General features: G+C 42.9%; 1 protein-coding gene across 1 annotated transcript; it reads left to right on the top strand.

Annotated features, from left to right (window-relative positions):
- Positions 1-1767: 1767 nt before the first annotated feature.
- Positions 1768-2946, top strand: LOC133663821 (trace amine-associated receptor 13c-like). Its single transcript, XM_062068521.1, has 2 exons — positions 1768-1940; positions 2136-2946. The coding sequence occupies exons 1-2, from the start codon at positions 1768-1770 to the stop codon at positions 2944-2946; spliced, it is 984 nt and encodes a 327-aa protein (XP_061924505.1).
- The last annotated feature ends 13906 nt before the right edge of the window (positions 2947-16852 follow it).

Here is a 16852-nt window from a genome sequence, read left to right on the forward strand (position 1 = left end):
CAAGACGTCATCAGGGAGCGGCCGGGCTGGCTGCAGCCTGTATCGGTCCGAGGGAGGAGCTTGCGGGATCGACGCGTCCTGCCGTCTAGTAGAAGCCCTTCCGTCTCTGCCGGCGCGTCCGGCAACGCGGCAATGTCCCCGGGCCACACGGATCAACTTGCCGGAAGAACAAAGAAAAGCCGCTGCTCCTGCACATCGAGAGGAGCCAGATGAGGTGGTTTGAGCATATAGTCTGGATGCCACCCGAACGCCTCCCTAGGGAGGTGTTTAGGGCACGTCCGACCGGTAGGAGGCCACGGGGAACACCCAGGACACGCTGGGAAGACTATGTCTCCCGGCTGGCCTGGGAATGCCTCGGGATCCCCTGGCAGGAGCTGGACGAAGTGGCTGGGGAGTTGGGGATTCTGGGCTTCCCTGCTTAGGCTGCTGCCCCCGCGACCCAACCTCGGATAAGCGGAAGAAGATGACTGGATGGATGGATGGACAGACACCACTACTGTTGTCTTATATTTTCCACACAAAAAAACAGAAGCATAATACTTATGTCTACACAAATATAAAGCTGTGTCATCAGGAATCTTTTTTTTTGCCTCTTTTTTGAAGTAAATATATTTATAGGTCAAAATTGTTCCCATAACATCATACATATTACTATAATTAATAATAACACAATTGGTTATGATTATGCAAACCAGTTGTTGCAGCAGCTGTCCAGGTGGCTGGTCTCAGGTGATCATTGAGGTTCACCTGCTGGATGTGGAGGTCCTGGGCTGGCATGGTTACACGTGGTCTGCGGTTGTGAGGCCTGTTGGATGTACTGGCAAATTCTCTGAAACGCCTTTGAAGACGGTTTATGGTAGAGAAATTAACATTCAATTCACGAGCAACAGCTTTGGTGGACATTCCAGCAGTAAGCATGCCAACTGCACGCTCCCTCAAAACTTGCGACATCTGTGGCATTGTGCTGTGTGATAAAACTGCACATTTCAGAGTGGCCTTTTATCGTGGGCAGCCTAAGGCACATATGTGCAATAATCATGCTGTTTAATCAGCATCTTGATAAGCCACACCTGTGAGGTGGGATGGATTATTTTAGCAAAGAAGAAATGCTCACTAACAGATTTTGGATAGATTTTTGAACACTATTTGAGTGGAATAGGTATTTTGTGTGTATAGTAAAAGTTTTAAATCTTTGAGTTCAATTCATGAAAAATGCGAGCAAGAACAAATCTGTTGTGTTTATATTTTTATTCAGTCTATTTACCTTCTTGTGTAGCAGTGAGCAATGATGACCATAACATCTAGATTATTGTTGGCACTGGAACTAAACATTCAGAAATATTGGAATTTTTTTATGTACTTTTTGCTCTTAAACTAGAAAAAAAGACCTTATTGTGAGGCACACGCACTAACCCCTGTTACTATTATTATTGTTATTGTTATTGTTATTATCATGCTTGTATGTTATTATTATCATCATGTTTGTATGTTATTGGTACGCTGACCCCAGCCAAACATCCAACCCCCTAAAGGGCAATGCCCACTTGGGTCCGCCTCACAACCTATGTTTCATGTATTACGCTGTGTGTTTACGGTCATCCAGGGGACTTCAAACAGTGGCAGTTTGCTCCACCAATGAGAGCTCAGCAAGTCATTGACGTCGGCTCACTGAAGGGGAGATTCAACACAGATGAAGACATAAATGAGATTCATGAAGAAAAGGTTTGGACAGAAATCTGGCAGAGTTCAAGCTTCTTCTTCCAGACCATGGAGATCGAGGACAAATCAAAGCTCTGCTTTCCTCAGCTCATCAACATATCCTGCCTGAAGCCCACATCTCATTGGTCTGAAGGTGTTCTTTTGAGCGTTCTGTTGTCCATCATCTGCATCTTCACAGCGATTCTCAACCTGCTGGTCATCATCTCAATCTCCCATTTCAGGCACTTATTAATTTTCACAGCTCACAGCAACATGTTCCTAATGTAGCCTGTTGCATGACATTTATACTGTTTTCAATGTGTCGTTTTCAATGTCCTATCTCATTTTCTGTGTGAATTGTAATTATCTCTTGCCTTTAATTCTCTTTAGTCCACTAAGGACATAAGTTGTCTTCTTTATTTCTTCTTTGTTTCCAGGCAGCTCCACACTCCCACCAACTTCCTTCTCCTCTCTCTGGCTGTCTCTGACTTTCTGGTGGGCCTTCTGGTGATGCCTGGAGAAATAGTGCGACAAACATCCTGTTGGACTCTTGGTGATGTCATGTGCTTGTTGTATAACTATTTGTCCTACTTCATGACGTCTGCCTCAGTAGGAAACATGGTACTGATATCAGTGGACCGTTATGTTGCTATTTGTGATCCTCTGCATTATAACACCAAAGTCACTGTAAAAAGAGTTCAACTTTGTGTTTGCTTTTGTTGGTTCTTTGCTCTCCTCTACAACAGCATCATTTTAAAGGATCAGCTGGCTCATTCTGGAAAGTATCAGTCCTGCTATGGAGAGTGTGCCGTTATTATTGACTTCAATGAAGGAATTATTGATGTCGTCGTGACCTTCATCCTTCCTCTCAGCATCATCGTCACTCTGTACATGAGAGTATTTGTGGTTGCTTTGTCTCAGGCCCGAGCCATGCGCACTCATGTTACATCAGTCAAACCACAACATAAAGTCGCTGTAAGAGCAAAGAAGTCAGAATTGAAGGCAGCCAGGACTCTTGGTGTCCTTGTCCTTGTCTTCCTCACGTGTTTCTGTCCATTTTACATTGTTACTCTTACAGGTGTCTCTGTTACTGCATATCTAATGCTTGTGATTAATGTGTTCTATTTCAACTCCTTTTTAAACCCTTTGATATATGCCCTGTTTTATTCTTGGTTCAGAAGAGCCACAAGACACATCATCACCCTGCACATACTGCAGCCTGGCTCCCGGGGGGACAACATTCTGTAAATAAAAGGGTCATATTCATTTTCAGTGGAGATCACATAAATCAGTTAACCAGTTGCTTGATGTCATTATTTGATATCTCTTTTCTCTAGATAGAGTACATTTTCATGGGATTTATGTACTTTCCTGTATACGTTGGCCATATAAAGTGAATTTTATTCGATGAATCTTTTTGCTGGAAATGACAACGTGACAACAGACTCTTAAACTTTGTGATAGAGATCATCATGAAAAAATACTGCACTATTGAAATGTTTTCATACCATTTTGAGGAAACAGTCATGTGCACCATTCTTTGAAAAGCTCTCCCTTATTTTAGAGCGGTGGGACAAGCGGTGGATATTGGATGGATGGATGGATGGATGGATGAAAGGGTTCTCAACCTTTATTCTTTGAAGTACCCTACCCTGTTATGGTATAGTGATGCATTATGTAACAATGTAATAGATGTCTTCAAAATGCCTCATGTTGTAATCATCCATCCATCCATCCATTTTCTACCGCGTGTCCCTCATGGGGTAGCGGGAGTGCTGGAGCCTATCCCAGCTGCACACGGGCGGTAGGAGGGGTACACCCTGGACAAGTCGCCACCTCATCGCAGGGCCAACACAGATAGACAACATTCACACTCACATTCACACGCAGTCACGGGGGAGAACATGCAAACTCCACACAGAAAGATCCCGAGCCCAGGATCGAACCCAGGACTTTTGTATTGTGAGGCACACGTACTAACCCTAAATTTATTGAATGCATTTTGTAATAAAAGTGTTACACATTGCAAAAGTTATTACAAAATGCTCTTGCTGCACTTTTTTTTATAGAAAATTTAACAATTTAGTACAATATGTAATAAACCATCACAATTGTTGCCTTAGTTAAAAAAACAAAACATGAAGCATTCCATAGAAACTAGCTGGATGTTTCCTCAATCAAATGTAACTGTATCAATTAAAATTAAACTAGAGATAAATTGTGCACTATTGTATATTAATGACACAAAAATGACCAGTGCACTAAAATGTTGGACAACATACACTCATGAAATATGGAGTATGTTATTCAAATAAAAAATAAACACATGAAACGTGTTTTCTATCAATGACCAATTGCATGTTTTCTGTTAATAATAATATGATTGAAATAGAAATAAAAATATCTGATACATTATGTAGACGCAGTTTTGTCATCCATCCACTTAAAGCTACAGGAAAATGGCTTAAATGAAAGAACATGATGAAAGGTATGTTCTAACTTCCCCTACCCCCGCGACCTTGAGAGGGACGAGCGGGAGAACAAGGATGACTGATTTGCAACTAATGGCTTATGAAACAATAACAGATAATAGACCAAACTTTTAAGCCAGTAACAATGATAGAATTAGCACAAATGAGATATACTAGTATATTACACATTAAGGAGGGAGATAGGAGGACACAAGCGCTATTACAGCTATGTGAGCTACAATACTAACTAAGTCCTGCTCATATGTCAGTATCAACAGAAAACATGCTTGCCTAAAAAGTAAAGACAAGAATAAAAAGGAAAGCAAAATAACCAGCGAATACAAACATCGGGAAATACAGATACGTGAAGCAAGACAAAGGTTCAAGTCGGATTTAAATTAAACAAACCTGTCATCCTTCCAGACATTTTAGAACAGTGTTGTCCAAACTACGGCCCACGGGCCAAGTGTGGCCCGACGACGTGTTCAGTCTGGACAGTAAGACATCAAAAGTTTAATAAGAAGCCTGAAGTATGTCTTGAGTTTAATTTTATTTACCTGAGAATTAAGTTGCTGCAATTTTGCCACCATCTTGTGGTCGATGTTAGTGTTCAAGGTCAATGACCATGAGGTCTATTTGGAAGTGTCCAGAGCAAAGTAGTGATTTTTATGACCCAATCCGAACAACCTTTCTCGCTAATGATGCAAATATGTTATAACCAACACAGAGAGTTAACACACGTCACACATAACACATCTCCTGCTCATTGAACTGTGTTGACATCACACAGAATTAGAATAAATAGTTTTTTAAAAAAAAAACTAAAGTTAGTGTACTGATTTCGATATCAAATGTATTACATCACCTAAATATGTAATATCTATATCGCTACACTAACTTCAGAACTACAAACCCAGTTTCCACATGAGTTGGGAAATTGTGTTAGATGTAAATATAAACGAAATACAATGATTTGCAAATCCTTTTCAACCCATATTCAATTCAATACACTACAAAGACAAGATATTTGATTTTCAAACTCATAAACTTTTTTTTTTTTTTTCAAATAATAATTAACTTAGTATTTCATGGCTGCAACCATGCCAAAGTAGTTGGGAAAGGGCATGTTCACCACTGTGTTACATCACCTTTTCTTTTAACAACACGCAATAAACGATTGGGAACTGAGGAAACTAATTGTTGAAGCTTTGAAAGTGGAATTCTTTCCCATTCTTGTTTTATGTAGAGCTTCAGTCGTTCAACAGTCCGGGGTCTCTGCTCTCGTATTTTACGCTTCATAATGCGCCACACATTTCGATGGGAGACAGGTCTGGACTGCAGGTGGGCCAGGAAAGTACCCGCACTCTTTTTGTACGAACCCACGCTGTTGTAACACGTGCTGAATGTGGCTTGGCATTGTCTTGCTGAAATAAGCAGGGGCGTCCATGAAAAAGACGGCGCTTAGATGGCAGCATATGTTGTTCCAAAACCTGTATGTACCTTTCAGCATTAATGGTGCCTTCACAGATGTGTAAGTTACCCATGCCTTGGGCACTAATGCACCCCCATACCATCACGGATGCTGGCTTTTCAACTTTGCGTCAATAACAGTCTGGATGGTTCGCTTCCCCTTTGGTCCGGATGACACGATGTCAAATATTTCCAAAAACAATTTGAAATGTGGACTCATCAGACCACAGAACACTTTTCCACTTTGCATGAGTCCATCTTAGATGATCTCGGGCCCAGAGAAGCCGGCGGCGTTTCGCTTTGCATAGTAGAGCTTTAACTTGCACTTACAGATGTAGCTACGAACTGTATTTAGTGACAGTGGTTTTCTGAAGTGTTCCTGAGCCCATGTGGTGATATCCTTTAGAGATTGATGTCGGTTTTTGAAGGTCACGGTCATTCAATGTTGGTTTCCGGCCTTGCCGCTTACGTGGAGTGATTTCTCCAGATTCTCTGAACCTTTTGATGATATTATGGACCATAGATGTTGAAATCCCTCAATTTCTTGCAATTGCACTTTGAGAAATGTTGTTCTTAAACTGTTTGACTATTTGCTCACGCAGTTGTGGACAAAGGGGTGTACCTCGCCCCATCCTTTCTTGTGAAAGACAGAGCATTTTTTGGGAAGCTGTTTTTGTACCCGATCATGGCACCGACCTGTTCCCAATTAGCCTGCACACCTGTGCAGGCTAAGTGTTTGATGAGCATTCCTCAACTTTATCAGTATTTATTGCCACCTTTCCCAACTTCTTTGTCACGTGTTGCTGGCATCAAATTCCAAAGTTAATGATTATTTGCAAAAAAAAAAATGTTTATCAGTTTGAACATCATTGTATTCCGTTTATATTTACATCTAACACAATTTCCCAACTCGTATGGAAACAGGGGTTGTATATCAGGGCTGTAAATCAGATTAATCACAATCTTGAACTGTGATTAATTATGCTGGAGCCTATCTCGGCTGCATTCGGGCGGAAGGCGGGGTACACACTGGACAAGTCGCCAGCTCTGTCACGGCGCGGATTCGAACCCGCTTTTCCTCCGCAGCTGGAGCTGCCGGGACCTCTGCTGGCAGCGCGCTCAGACGCGCCCCTGCTCGCACTGGGCGTAGCACACCCACGCAGCGACAGGGCTGCAGGCAATTGTGCTTCCGCGCACCTGGACCTGATGAGAGGGAGCGGCATAAAAGCCAGTGGACCCAAGAGACCTTCGTAGCCAATCTCCTTGAGTAAGCATCACGTCTGGCACCCTCCCTTGTTCCTTGCTTGCCTTCTTTGTGCTCTTCCTCGTTCCCGTGTTGATGTCCTTTGTGTCTTCCACAGTGTCTTCCCTGTTGCGCACGATCGTGTCTTGCCTCACGACCCCCTCCCGGATCTCTGTTTGCCTTCCCCGATCCTCGACCACTGCTTGGACACGGACATCGTTGCCTCTCTCCAGCCCCCAACTGCTTGCCTCCTCACTGACAGCCTCTTCGCCTTCTCCCTTGGATTTGACAAAAGATTCATTCAACACGCACCGACAACATACTCTGGTAAATCTCACATTGTTAATTCCACACATCGTCCGCACTCATTAACTTGTGGTAGCATACACACCCCACACATTCATCAAAGGTTTTAATAAACCTGGTAAACCGCAGTGCTGCCTTGGTGTCGCCTCCTTCCCTTTGACTGATGATACACAACAAGCTCAACACAGATAGACAGACAACATTCACACTCACAATCACACACTAGGGCCAATTTAGTGTTGCCAATTAACCTATCCCCAGTTGCATGTCTTTGGAGGTGGGAGGAAGCCGAAGTACCCGGAGGGAACCCACGCAGTCACGGGGAGAACATGCACACTCCACACAGAAAGATCCCGTGGATAGGATCGAACCCAGGACCTTCGTATTGTGAGGCAGACGCACTAACCCCTCTTCCACCGTGCTGCCCTAAAAAAAATAATAATAATAAAAAAGTCAAGGTTTCCACTGATTTTGTCGTCTCTGATTTTTTTTTGTGACCACGATTAGCAGCAGGCTGTTTAACATCACACAATCCACCATCATGGGTAATAGAAAAAATGCGGCAGCAAACCACACAGTGTGCTTTGTAGGCATAATTGTTCACCTTTTCCAGCCACATATTTTCCTTTTCATGTTTTTTTCCGGAGGGAGAAAGCTTATGTTGGTTGCTGTGCGGATTTGTAGCATTGGTCTAGGTGTTATCTGGAGGCGTGTCTTAATGAAATAAAACAATGGATGTCCAGCAACCTTTTGCATCTTAACGCTAAGAAAACGGAAATACTGATTATCGGTCCTGCTAGACACCGGTACATATTTAATAAAACCACCTTAACATTTGACAACCAAACAATTACTCAGTGACTCAGTAAAGAATCTCGCTATTATCTTCGACCTAACTCTCGTTTGAGTCACACATTAATGGTGTTACTAAAACAGCCTTCTTTCATCTCCGTAATATCGCAAAAATTCTTCCCATTTTGTCCACCACCGACGTTGAGATCATTATTCATGTGTTCGTTACTTCTCGTCTTGATTACTGTAACATATTATTTTCGGGTCTACTTATGTCTAGTATTAAAAGATTACAGCTGGTACAAAATTTGGCTCCTAGACTTTTGACAAGAACTTTTGATCTTCTTCTTCTTCTTTGTTTGGATAAAGATGTTGATTAGAGATGTAACCACTACACAGCTGGGCAAGTGTTTAACAACCTACTGACCAAGCTCTCGTCCACAGCTGCCAGACCACGATTCCTGTTAGGATGGCGGTATAAGGGACAGGATGTTATGATGTGGTCTGCAGTCTGCTCCTCTGCACCACACTCACATGCCGCAGATGAAGCCATACCCCATTTGCACATAGTTGAGCAGAAGAGGCCGACGCCATACAAACGCGATTAAGCCTGACCCAAGTAGGCCTGGTAAAGCATATTCCCGGTGGTGATGTACTGGCCTCAGGGATGTAATCGTGGAGTCTGGAAGAGTTTTCGCGCCATTCCATGTTCCATTTGTAGTCCGCCCAGTTTGCTACACTGCCGTTTGACTGGTTAAAGTAATTTAGCAATTCCAATGCAGCAGGGACAAACAGGTGTCTCGATTTAAGCTGCCGGTGTCCTTTAAGAGGAGGAGACAGAAGTCGGTCATGAAGAAGGTGCCCAGGCTCCAATGCGCAGCGTGCAAGAGACAGTGTGGCTCTCTTGCGACGAAGCTCAGATGGTAGAATACCTGCTAAGATGGAAAGATTGTCCGTTGGTGTGGGACGCAGGCATCCAGTCACTAAACGCAAAGCGTCGTTAATCGGCTTATGTATGAGACGAGTGTGAGCACTACAACACCAAGCGGGTGTGCGGTACTCAGCGGCAGAGTGGACCAAGGCAAGGGTGGCTGTACGAAGTATAACACCGCCAGCACCCCACCTAGATCCATCCAACGTTTGATCATACTACGCCTATACTGGCTCACCTGCACTGGCTTCCTGTGCACTTAAGATGTGACTTTAAGGTTTTACTACATACGTATAAAATACTAAACGGTCTAGCTTCATCCTATCTTGCTGATTGTATTGTACCATATGTTGTGGCCGGAAATCTGCGTTCAAAGAACTCCGGCTTATTCCCAGAGCCCAAAAAAAGTCTGCGGGCTTAAGAGCGTTTTCTATTCGGGCTGTTGTTTTTGTTTAGTTCCACCTATTTTCGCATCAGGGTGATGTCAGCGTAAATGTGTTGTCATGTTTGTTGTATTTCTACTGCAGTGACGTGCAGTCAGTGGAGGCAGGTGAGGCGGGGCCTCACGTGCCATCATGGAAAGAAAAAAAATGTAAAAAGAAAAAAAATTAATTAAATTGTTATATGTATCCAGTGATTATACTAAAGTTATTTTCCATTTAACTTCACCAGTTTTAGATTATTTTTATTCAAAATCGCTGAATTTTCACATTTGCCATTCAAATACTGAAAAGAGACGGTGCGGTGATCAGCAGCCAGTTGAGGCACGTCACTGTGTTGTGCCTCAACATGTATTGCGCAATGACTCGGCTAACTGCTGGCCTACTGTGCAGTGAGACCGTATTGCTATATAAACTATATTATACATTTCCATAGTTTAGTTAGCTGAGGTATATAATGTACAGTGTATTTTGTCAACAACTGTATGTGTGAACGTATTTCTTGCAGTGGCGTGCAGTCACTAGAGGCAGGGGAGGCACGGCCTCACCTGCCATCATGGAAACAAAAAAAAAAGTAAAAAGAAAAAAACTTAATTAAATTGTTATATGTATCCAGCGATTATACTAAAGTTATTTTCCATTTAACTTCACCAGTTTTAGATTTTTTTTATCTTTATTTTCACATTTGCCGTTCAAATACTGAGAAGAGACGGTGCGGTGATCAGCAGCCAGTTGGGGCACGTCACTGCGTTGTGCCTCAACATGGATTGTGCGCAATGACTCGGCTAACTGCTGGCCTGCTGTGCAGTGAGACCGCATTGCTATATGAATTATATTATACATTTCCATAGTTTAGTTAGCTGAGGTATATAATGTACAGTGTATTTTGTCAACAACTGTATGTGTGTAACGTATTTCTTGTGCTGAGCGATCATAAAACTGGAGGCTCGTCTCATAACCCCGCCTCCTGGTGCCAAGCACCTCCGCCGCAGAATGCACCGCCCGACGGGAGCGCCACACTAACCAAAGCCCACACCCAAACCCTCCACGTGCAAGACCGAATCCACCCAAAAAAAGTCACTTAACAAGAAGCCAAAAAGTGCAAAAACAACAATGCTCGCGCGACGCGCCGGAGGAGCCGTGAACAGTGACACAACATTAGGTACACCTGCAGACTGCAGCGCGGATTTCATATTTCATTCATTCACAACTCTTCCAACACGAACACCACTGCTCCCGCACTTATAAGTAAAGGTAAGACCATAATAATGTTTTTTTTATTAAATGTGCTTTTTTGTGTGCTACAGTTTGTAAGTGTAAAGTTAAAGTTAAGTATACCAATGATTGTCACACACACACTAGGTGTGGTGAAATTTGTCCTCTGCATTTGACCCATCCCCTTGTTCACCCCCTGGGAGGTGAGGGGAGCAGTGGACAGCAGCGGCGCCGTGCCTTTGAATAATTTTTGGTGATTTAACCCCCAATTCCAACCCTTGATGCTGCGTGCCAAGCAGGGAAGAATGCTGGTATGAGCTTTTAAACATAACCCGCTAACTGCTGCCAATCAAATGGTGAATAAGATACTCTTTAGGGTTCATATGTTTTTAAATCTGACTGTGATGAAGTCAGTGCCTCACCTGACATGAACCTCACCGCACGCCACTGATTTCTTGTGCTGAGCAATCATAAAACGGCTGCAAAAGACGCACTGGCTGAGACTCGCAGTAATCCCGCCTCCTGGTGGTAGAGAATGCACCCCCGCCGTAAAAATGCACCCCCTGACGGGAGTGTTGTATCAACTACAGCCCACACTTAAAGTTTCCACGTGCAAGATTGAATCTATTTAAAAAAGTTATTTAATAAGAAGCCAAAAAGTGCAAAAACAATAATGTTCGTGTTGGAGGAGTTGTGAATGACTGCAGGGCCACAACATTAGGTAGACCTGCAGACTGCAGCACGGATTTCATATTTCATTCATTCACAACTCCTCCAACACGAACATTATTGTTTTCGCACTTTTTGGCTTCTTATTAAATAACTTTTTTAAATAGATTCAATCTTGCACGTGGAAACTTTAAGTGTGGGCTTTAGTTGATACAACACTCCCGTCAGGGGGTGCATTCTACGGCGGGAGTGCATTAATCCAGCACAACAGCGGCGCATGGACTTCATTTATAAGTAAAGGTAAGACCATAATAACGTTTTTTTTTTTATTAAATGTGCTTTTTTGTGTGCTACAGTTTGTATGTGTAAAGTTAAAGTTAAGTTAAAGTACCAATGATTGTCACACACACACTAGGTGTAATGACATTTGTCCTCTGAATTTGACCCATCCCCTAGTTCACCCCCTGGGAGGTGAGGGGAGCAGTGGGCAGCAGCGGCGCCGTGCCCGGGAATAATATTTTTCATTCAATTCCAACCCTTGATGCTGAGTGCCAAGCAGGGAAAAATGCTGGTATGAGCTTTTAAACATAAACCGTTAACTGCTGCCAATCAAATGGTGAATAAGATACTCTTTAGGGTTTATATGTTTGTAAATCTGACTGTGATGTAGTCAGTGCCTCACCAGCCATGAACCTCACCGCACGTCACTGTTCTACTGTTTTAGTTTATCGTTGTGTGACACTTGCAACATATATATATATTTATTTCTTTTTGTCCACGACACGCTTGCTTGCCATCAGGGCAATACTTAACACGAAAACCAAAGTAGTTCCACGGGCCATTTCAGATATATTTGAGGCAATAAACATGTTGCAACAAGCAAGCTTCGCATGTAGCTTCTGTCTCAGCAGCTTTTATTGGTCTGAATGAATGTGCAGCCTAAGGAGGCATAGTCGAGTGCAGATCCACGGAGCTTTCAGCACACAGCGCATTGTCAGAAGTTGATAAAACCGAACTGAGACCATTGTATCGAGCGGTTCAATACGTGTATTGTTGCATATGTAAAGGCTATATATGTGTGTGTGTATATATACATATTGTAGCGTTGGATGGGTTGATAATGGTCTTAAGTTGAAGATGTCAAGAAAAGCCGTCACTGTATAATCATTGCCAATTTTGATAATCATGTTAATTTTAAATGCACTACTGTACAAGTGAATGAAGTGCACTTAGTCAACAGCCATACATGTCACACTAATTGTGACCGTATAAACAACGCCAACACTGTCATAAACCCGTGCCACAGTGACATGCGGTGAGGTTCATGGCTGGTGAGGCACTGACTTCATCACAGTCAGATTTACAAACATATGAACCCTAAAGAGTATCTTATTCACCATTTGATTGACAGCAGTTAACGGGTTGTGTTTAAAAGCTCATACAAGCATTATTCCGTGCTTGGCACTCAGCATCAAGGGTTGGAATTGGGGGTTAAATCACCAAAAAATTATTCCCGGGCGCGGCGCCGCTGCTGCCCACTGCTCCCCTCACCTCCCAGGGGGTGAACAAGGGGATGGGTCCAATGCAGAGGACAACTTTCATTACACCTAGTGTGTGTGACAATCATTGATACTTTAACTTTAACTTTAGAAGGAGAACAACTCCAACAAACTAAGCAATCATGTAACCCTCATCGCAACACGAATTTCCAAAAGCTAACATTAGATTTATCATTAAGATTAAGATTAAAGTACCAATGATTGTTACACACACACTAGATGTGGTGAAATTTGTCCTCTGCATTTGACCCATCCCCTTGGGGAGCAGTGGGCAGCAGCGGCGCCGCGCCCAGGAATCATTTTGGTGATTTAACCCCCAACTCCAACCCTTTGTTGCTGAGTGCCAAGCAGGGAGGTTACGGGTCCCATTTTTATAGTCTTTGGTATGACTCGGCTGGGATTTGAACTCCAACCTACCGATCTCATTTTGATTTGAGCACCGAAAGTCACCTACCAGTTCAGCAGGAGCAGGGCCAAGGCAGCATCGACTGAAGATCCCTCCTCATCTTTGAGCTCACACCAGCGAGTGAAAACCAGGCCAATGTTGATACGTGATTGTTCTTTTATCCAGGTAACCTCCTGTTTTCTTTTTTTGTCTCTCGCAACAAAACTTTTCGTTTCTGTTGTTTTGCAGCTTCAACCATGATAGCAGAAATTGCACGTAGGCGTTCTTCTTTTTCTTCTTCTAGTTTTCTGGCGGCACGCAGGCGTTCGCATCGACTTCTGTCTTTTTAACGAATGGAGAAAGGGGGAGTGACGTATGCTTTTTGTTTTTTGTGTGGCAGGGTTCCTACCACCCTCCTTAAAAGTTGCTAAGTGCCAGTGAGAGCGACACAGACCCCCTCAGGCCATGACAGAGGCGTCATTCAACTAGTTGTAAGTAGATGTACCATCCCAAAAGTAATGAAAATATGTTTTGAAAACTTACTTAGTGCTGCTTTAAAATCCAAACCTAAATGTTAAATCTTAAATCTCCACCTGGGTAAGGAATTCAAAATTAGTCCCTCTATTTGCTGGAAGTCACCAAAAAAAGCTGTACATTTTCCTAAGTACAGTATTTTCCGCACTATAAGGCGCACCTTAAATGAATGGCATATTTCAAAATTGTGTTCATATATAAGGCGCACTGGATTATAAGGCGCACCGATGTCAACAAAACAGTCAGATAGGTCAGTCAAACTTTATTAATATATTACAAACCAGCGTTCTGACAACTCTGGTCACTCCCAAAATGAATAAACAGCTGATTTACTCGTGTTACGTAAATCAAACGTTAGCGCTATCACAATATAGTAACACTCGAAATAGTGCAGAGCAATAAAAATATGTCAATAACTCAACGTTGCTCAAACGTTAATGTCACACAACACAACACACAAAATAAACATGTAAAGCTCACTTTATGAAGTTATTCCTCATCCACGAATCCCTCGAATTCTTCTTCTTCAGTGTCCGAATGAAACAGTGGGGCGAATACGGCATCCAAAATGGCCGGCTCCGTCTCGTCAAAGTCGTCATTGATCGAGTCAGTGTCGCTGTTGTCCAGCAGTTCAGTGACAATTCCTGCCGTCCTGAATGCTCCGACCACAGTTGGGACTAAATCAGCCCAGGCTTTTACAATCCACTGGCAGATAGTGGCGTATGTCGTCAGGCGCCGTCTCCGTCTTGGTGAACGTGTGTTCGCCTTCTGTCATCCACTGTTCCCCTCGCAGTTAGCAGTCTAGCTTCGAACGCACTGTTGACACCAATATCTAGCGGCTGGAGTTCTTTTGTCAATCCACCCGGAATGACGGCGAGTATTGAATTAAGCACGTAAGCGTGTCTCTTAATGTGATGTCATGAGCTAGGCTAGGGAATATAACAACTACACTACCCAGCATGCAACAGGAGTGACGAGCATGCGCGGTAGGTCGTCATGCCGGCAGTTAGAATGTGGTTATGAGCACGCTGTGAGTAAACGTTGACAACTCAGCCAACACGCCTCGTCTGCATTATTTATAATTAGACAGACAACACACTTAAAGGCCAACTGAAATGACATTTTCTTATTCAAACGGGGGTAGCAGATCCATTCCATGTGTCATACTTGATCATTTCGCGATATTGCCATATTTTTGCTGAATGGATTTAGTAGAGAACATCGACGATAAAGTTCACAACTTTTGGTCGCTGATAAAAAAGCCTTGCCTGTACCGGAAGTAGCGTGACGTCACAGTTTGCCCCCATTAATTTGAGCGAGGATGAAAGATTCATGGATGAGGAACGTGAGAGTGAAGGATTAGAGTGCAGTGCAGGATGTATCTTTTTTCGCTCTGACCGTAACTTAGGTACAAGGGTTCATTGGATTCCACACTTTCTCCTTTTTCTATTGTGGATCACGGATTTGTATTTTAAACCACCTCGGATACTACATCCTCTTGAAAATGAGAGTCGAGAACGCGAATGGACATTCACAGTGACTTTTATCTTCACGACAATACATCGGCAAAGCACTTTAGCTACGGAGCTAACGGGATAGCGTCGAGCTTAACTGCAGATAGAAACGAAAGAAATAAGCCCCTGACTGGAAGGATAGAGAGAAGATCAACAATACTACCAAACCCTGGACCTGTAACCACACGGTTAATGCTTTCCAGCCTGGCGAAGCCTAGCAATGCTGTTGCTAACCACGCCATTTAAGCTAACTTAGCTACGGGACCTCGACAGAGCTATGCTAAAAACATTAGCTCTCCACCTACGCCAGCCAGCCCTCATCTGCTCATCACGACCCGTGCTCACCTGCGTTCCAGCAATCGACGGCGCGACGAAGGACTTCACCCGATCATCGATGCGGTCGGCGGCCCGGAGACGGAGGAAGTCAAGGTGAGGACAGCGGCGCAGCGGCCGTTGTAGCGTCGAATAGCGCGTCTGCTATCCGACTCAAAGTCCTCCTGGTTGTGTTGCTGTAGCCAGCCGCTAATACACCGATCCCACCAACAGCTTTCTTCTTTGCAGTCTCCATTGTTAATTGAACAAATTGCAAAAGATTCACCAACACAGATGTCCAGAATACTGTGGAATTTTGCGATGAAAACAGAGCTGTTTGTATTGGGATACAATGGTGTCCCAATACTTCCGCTTCAACCCTTGACGTCACGCGCGAAACATTTTCAGCTGGAAGTTTCCCGGGAAATTTAAAATTGCACTTTATAAGTTAACCTGGCCGTATTGGCATGTGTTGCAATGTTAAGATTTCATCATTGATATATAAACTATCAGACTGTGTGGTCGGTAGTAGTGGGTTTCAGGAGGCCTTTAATAGGAGCCATTTTGGGGTCTTTACATAAACACACAAATGGAAATGAAACGTCACATATCCCAACATGCACCGCGCGCTTCTTCTTCTTCTACGGGGAAAAAAGATGGCGGCTGTTTACCGTAGTTGCGAGACCTAAACTTTATGAAAATGAATATTAATATTAATCCATATATAAGACGCACCGGATTATAAGGCGCACTGTGAGCTTTTGAGAAAATGTGTGGTTTTTAGGTGCGCCTTATAGTGCGGAAAATACGGTATGTAAATCTTGAATCTAAATCTATGTGCGAGTGCTAAATGTAAATCTAAACCTAAATGTTACATATAAATATACATTTGAAATATAATTATTAAATCTAAACCTAAATGTTGAATCTAAATCTAAATCTGAATGTGAGCGTTGAATGTTGAATCTAAATGTTAAATCTGAATGTGAGCGCTAAATGTTAAATTTAAAACTAGGTGTTAAATGTAAATCTAAATCTTAAATATCAATCTCTCGCCAGGTGTAAAATATTATTAGTGTGCATGACTAGACCTATTTGTATTTGTATGAGTCTTTCATGGTTTTCTGTGCTGTTACTTAATGATTGTGTCACATATGAACATTGTTTACGCTGTAAACAAGGCGATCACTGTCATATAAGTCGCTGCAGCAGCCAGTTGACACGCTCGCTTTGGATCTGTTCTAAAGAATAGGTCTCAATTGTGAGCTAAATAGTAAAAACATATTATGTAGACCACAAGCAAGTGTGGTAAG

Source organism: Entelurus aequoreus, linkage group LG13 (genome assembly GCF_033978785.1).
Source record: "Entelurus aequoreus isolate RoL-2023_Sb linkage group LG13, RoL_Eaeq_v1.1, whole genome shotgun sequence".
NCBI classification, from domain to species: domain Eukaryota; kingdom Metazoa; phylum Chordata; class Actinopteri; order Syngnathiformes; family Syngnathidae; genus Entelurus; species Entelurus aequoreus.

What these genes read in the sequence shown, in the direction of transcription:
- LOC133663821 (XM_062068521.1), top strand. Translation starts at nt 1,768, where the DNA reads ATGGAGATCGAGGACAAATCAAAGCTCTGCTTTCCTCAGCTCATCAAC. An exon ending in ATCTCAATCTCCCATTTCAG is followed by an intron (nt 1,941 to 2,135) that starts GCACTTATTAAT and finishes CTTTGTTTCCAG; the next exon opens with GCAGCTCCACACTCCCACCA.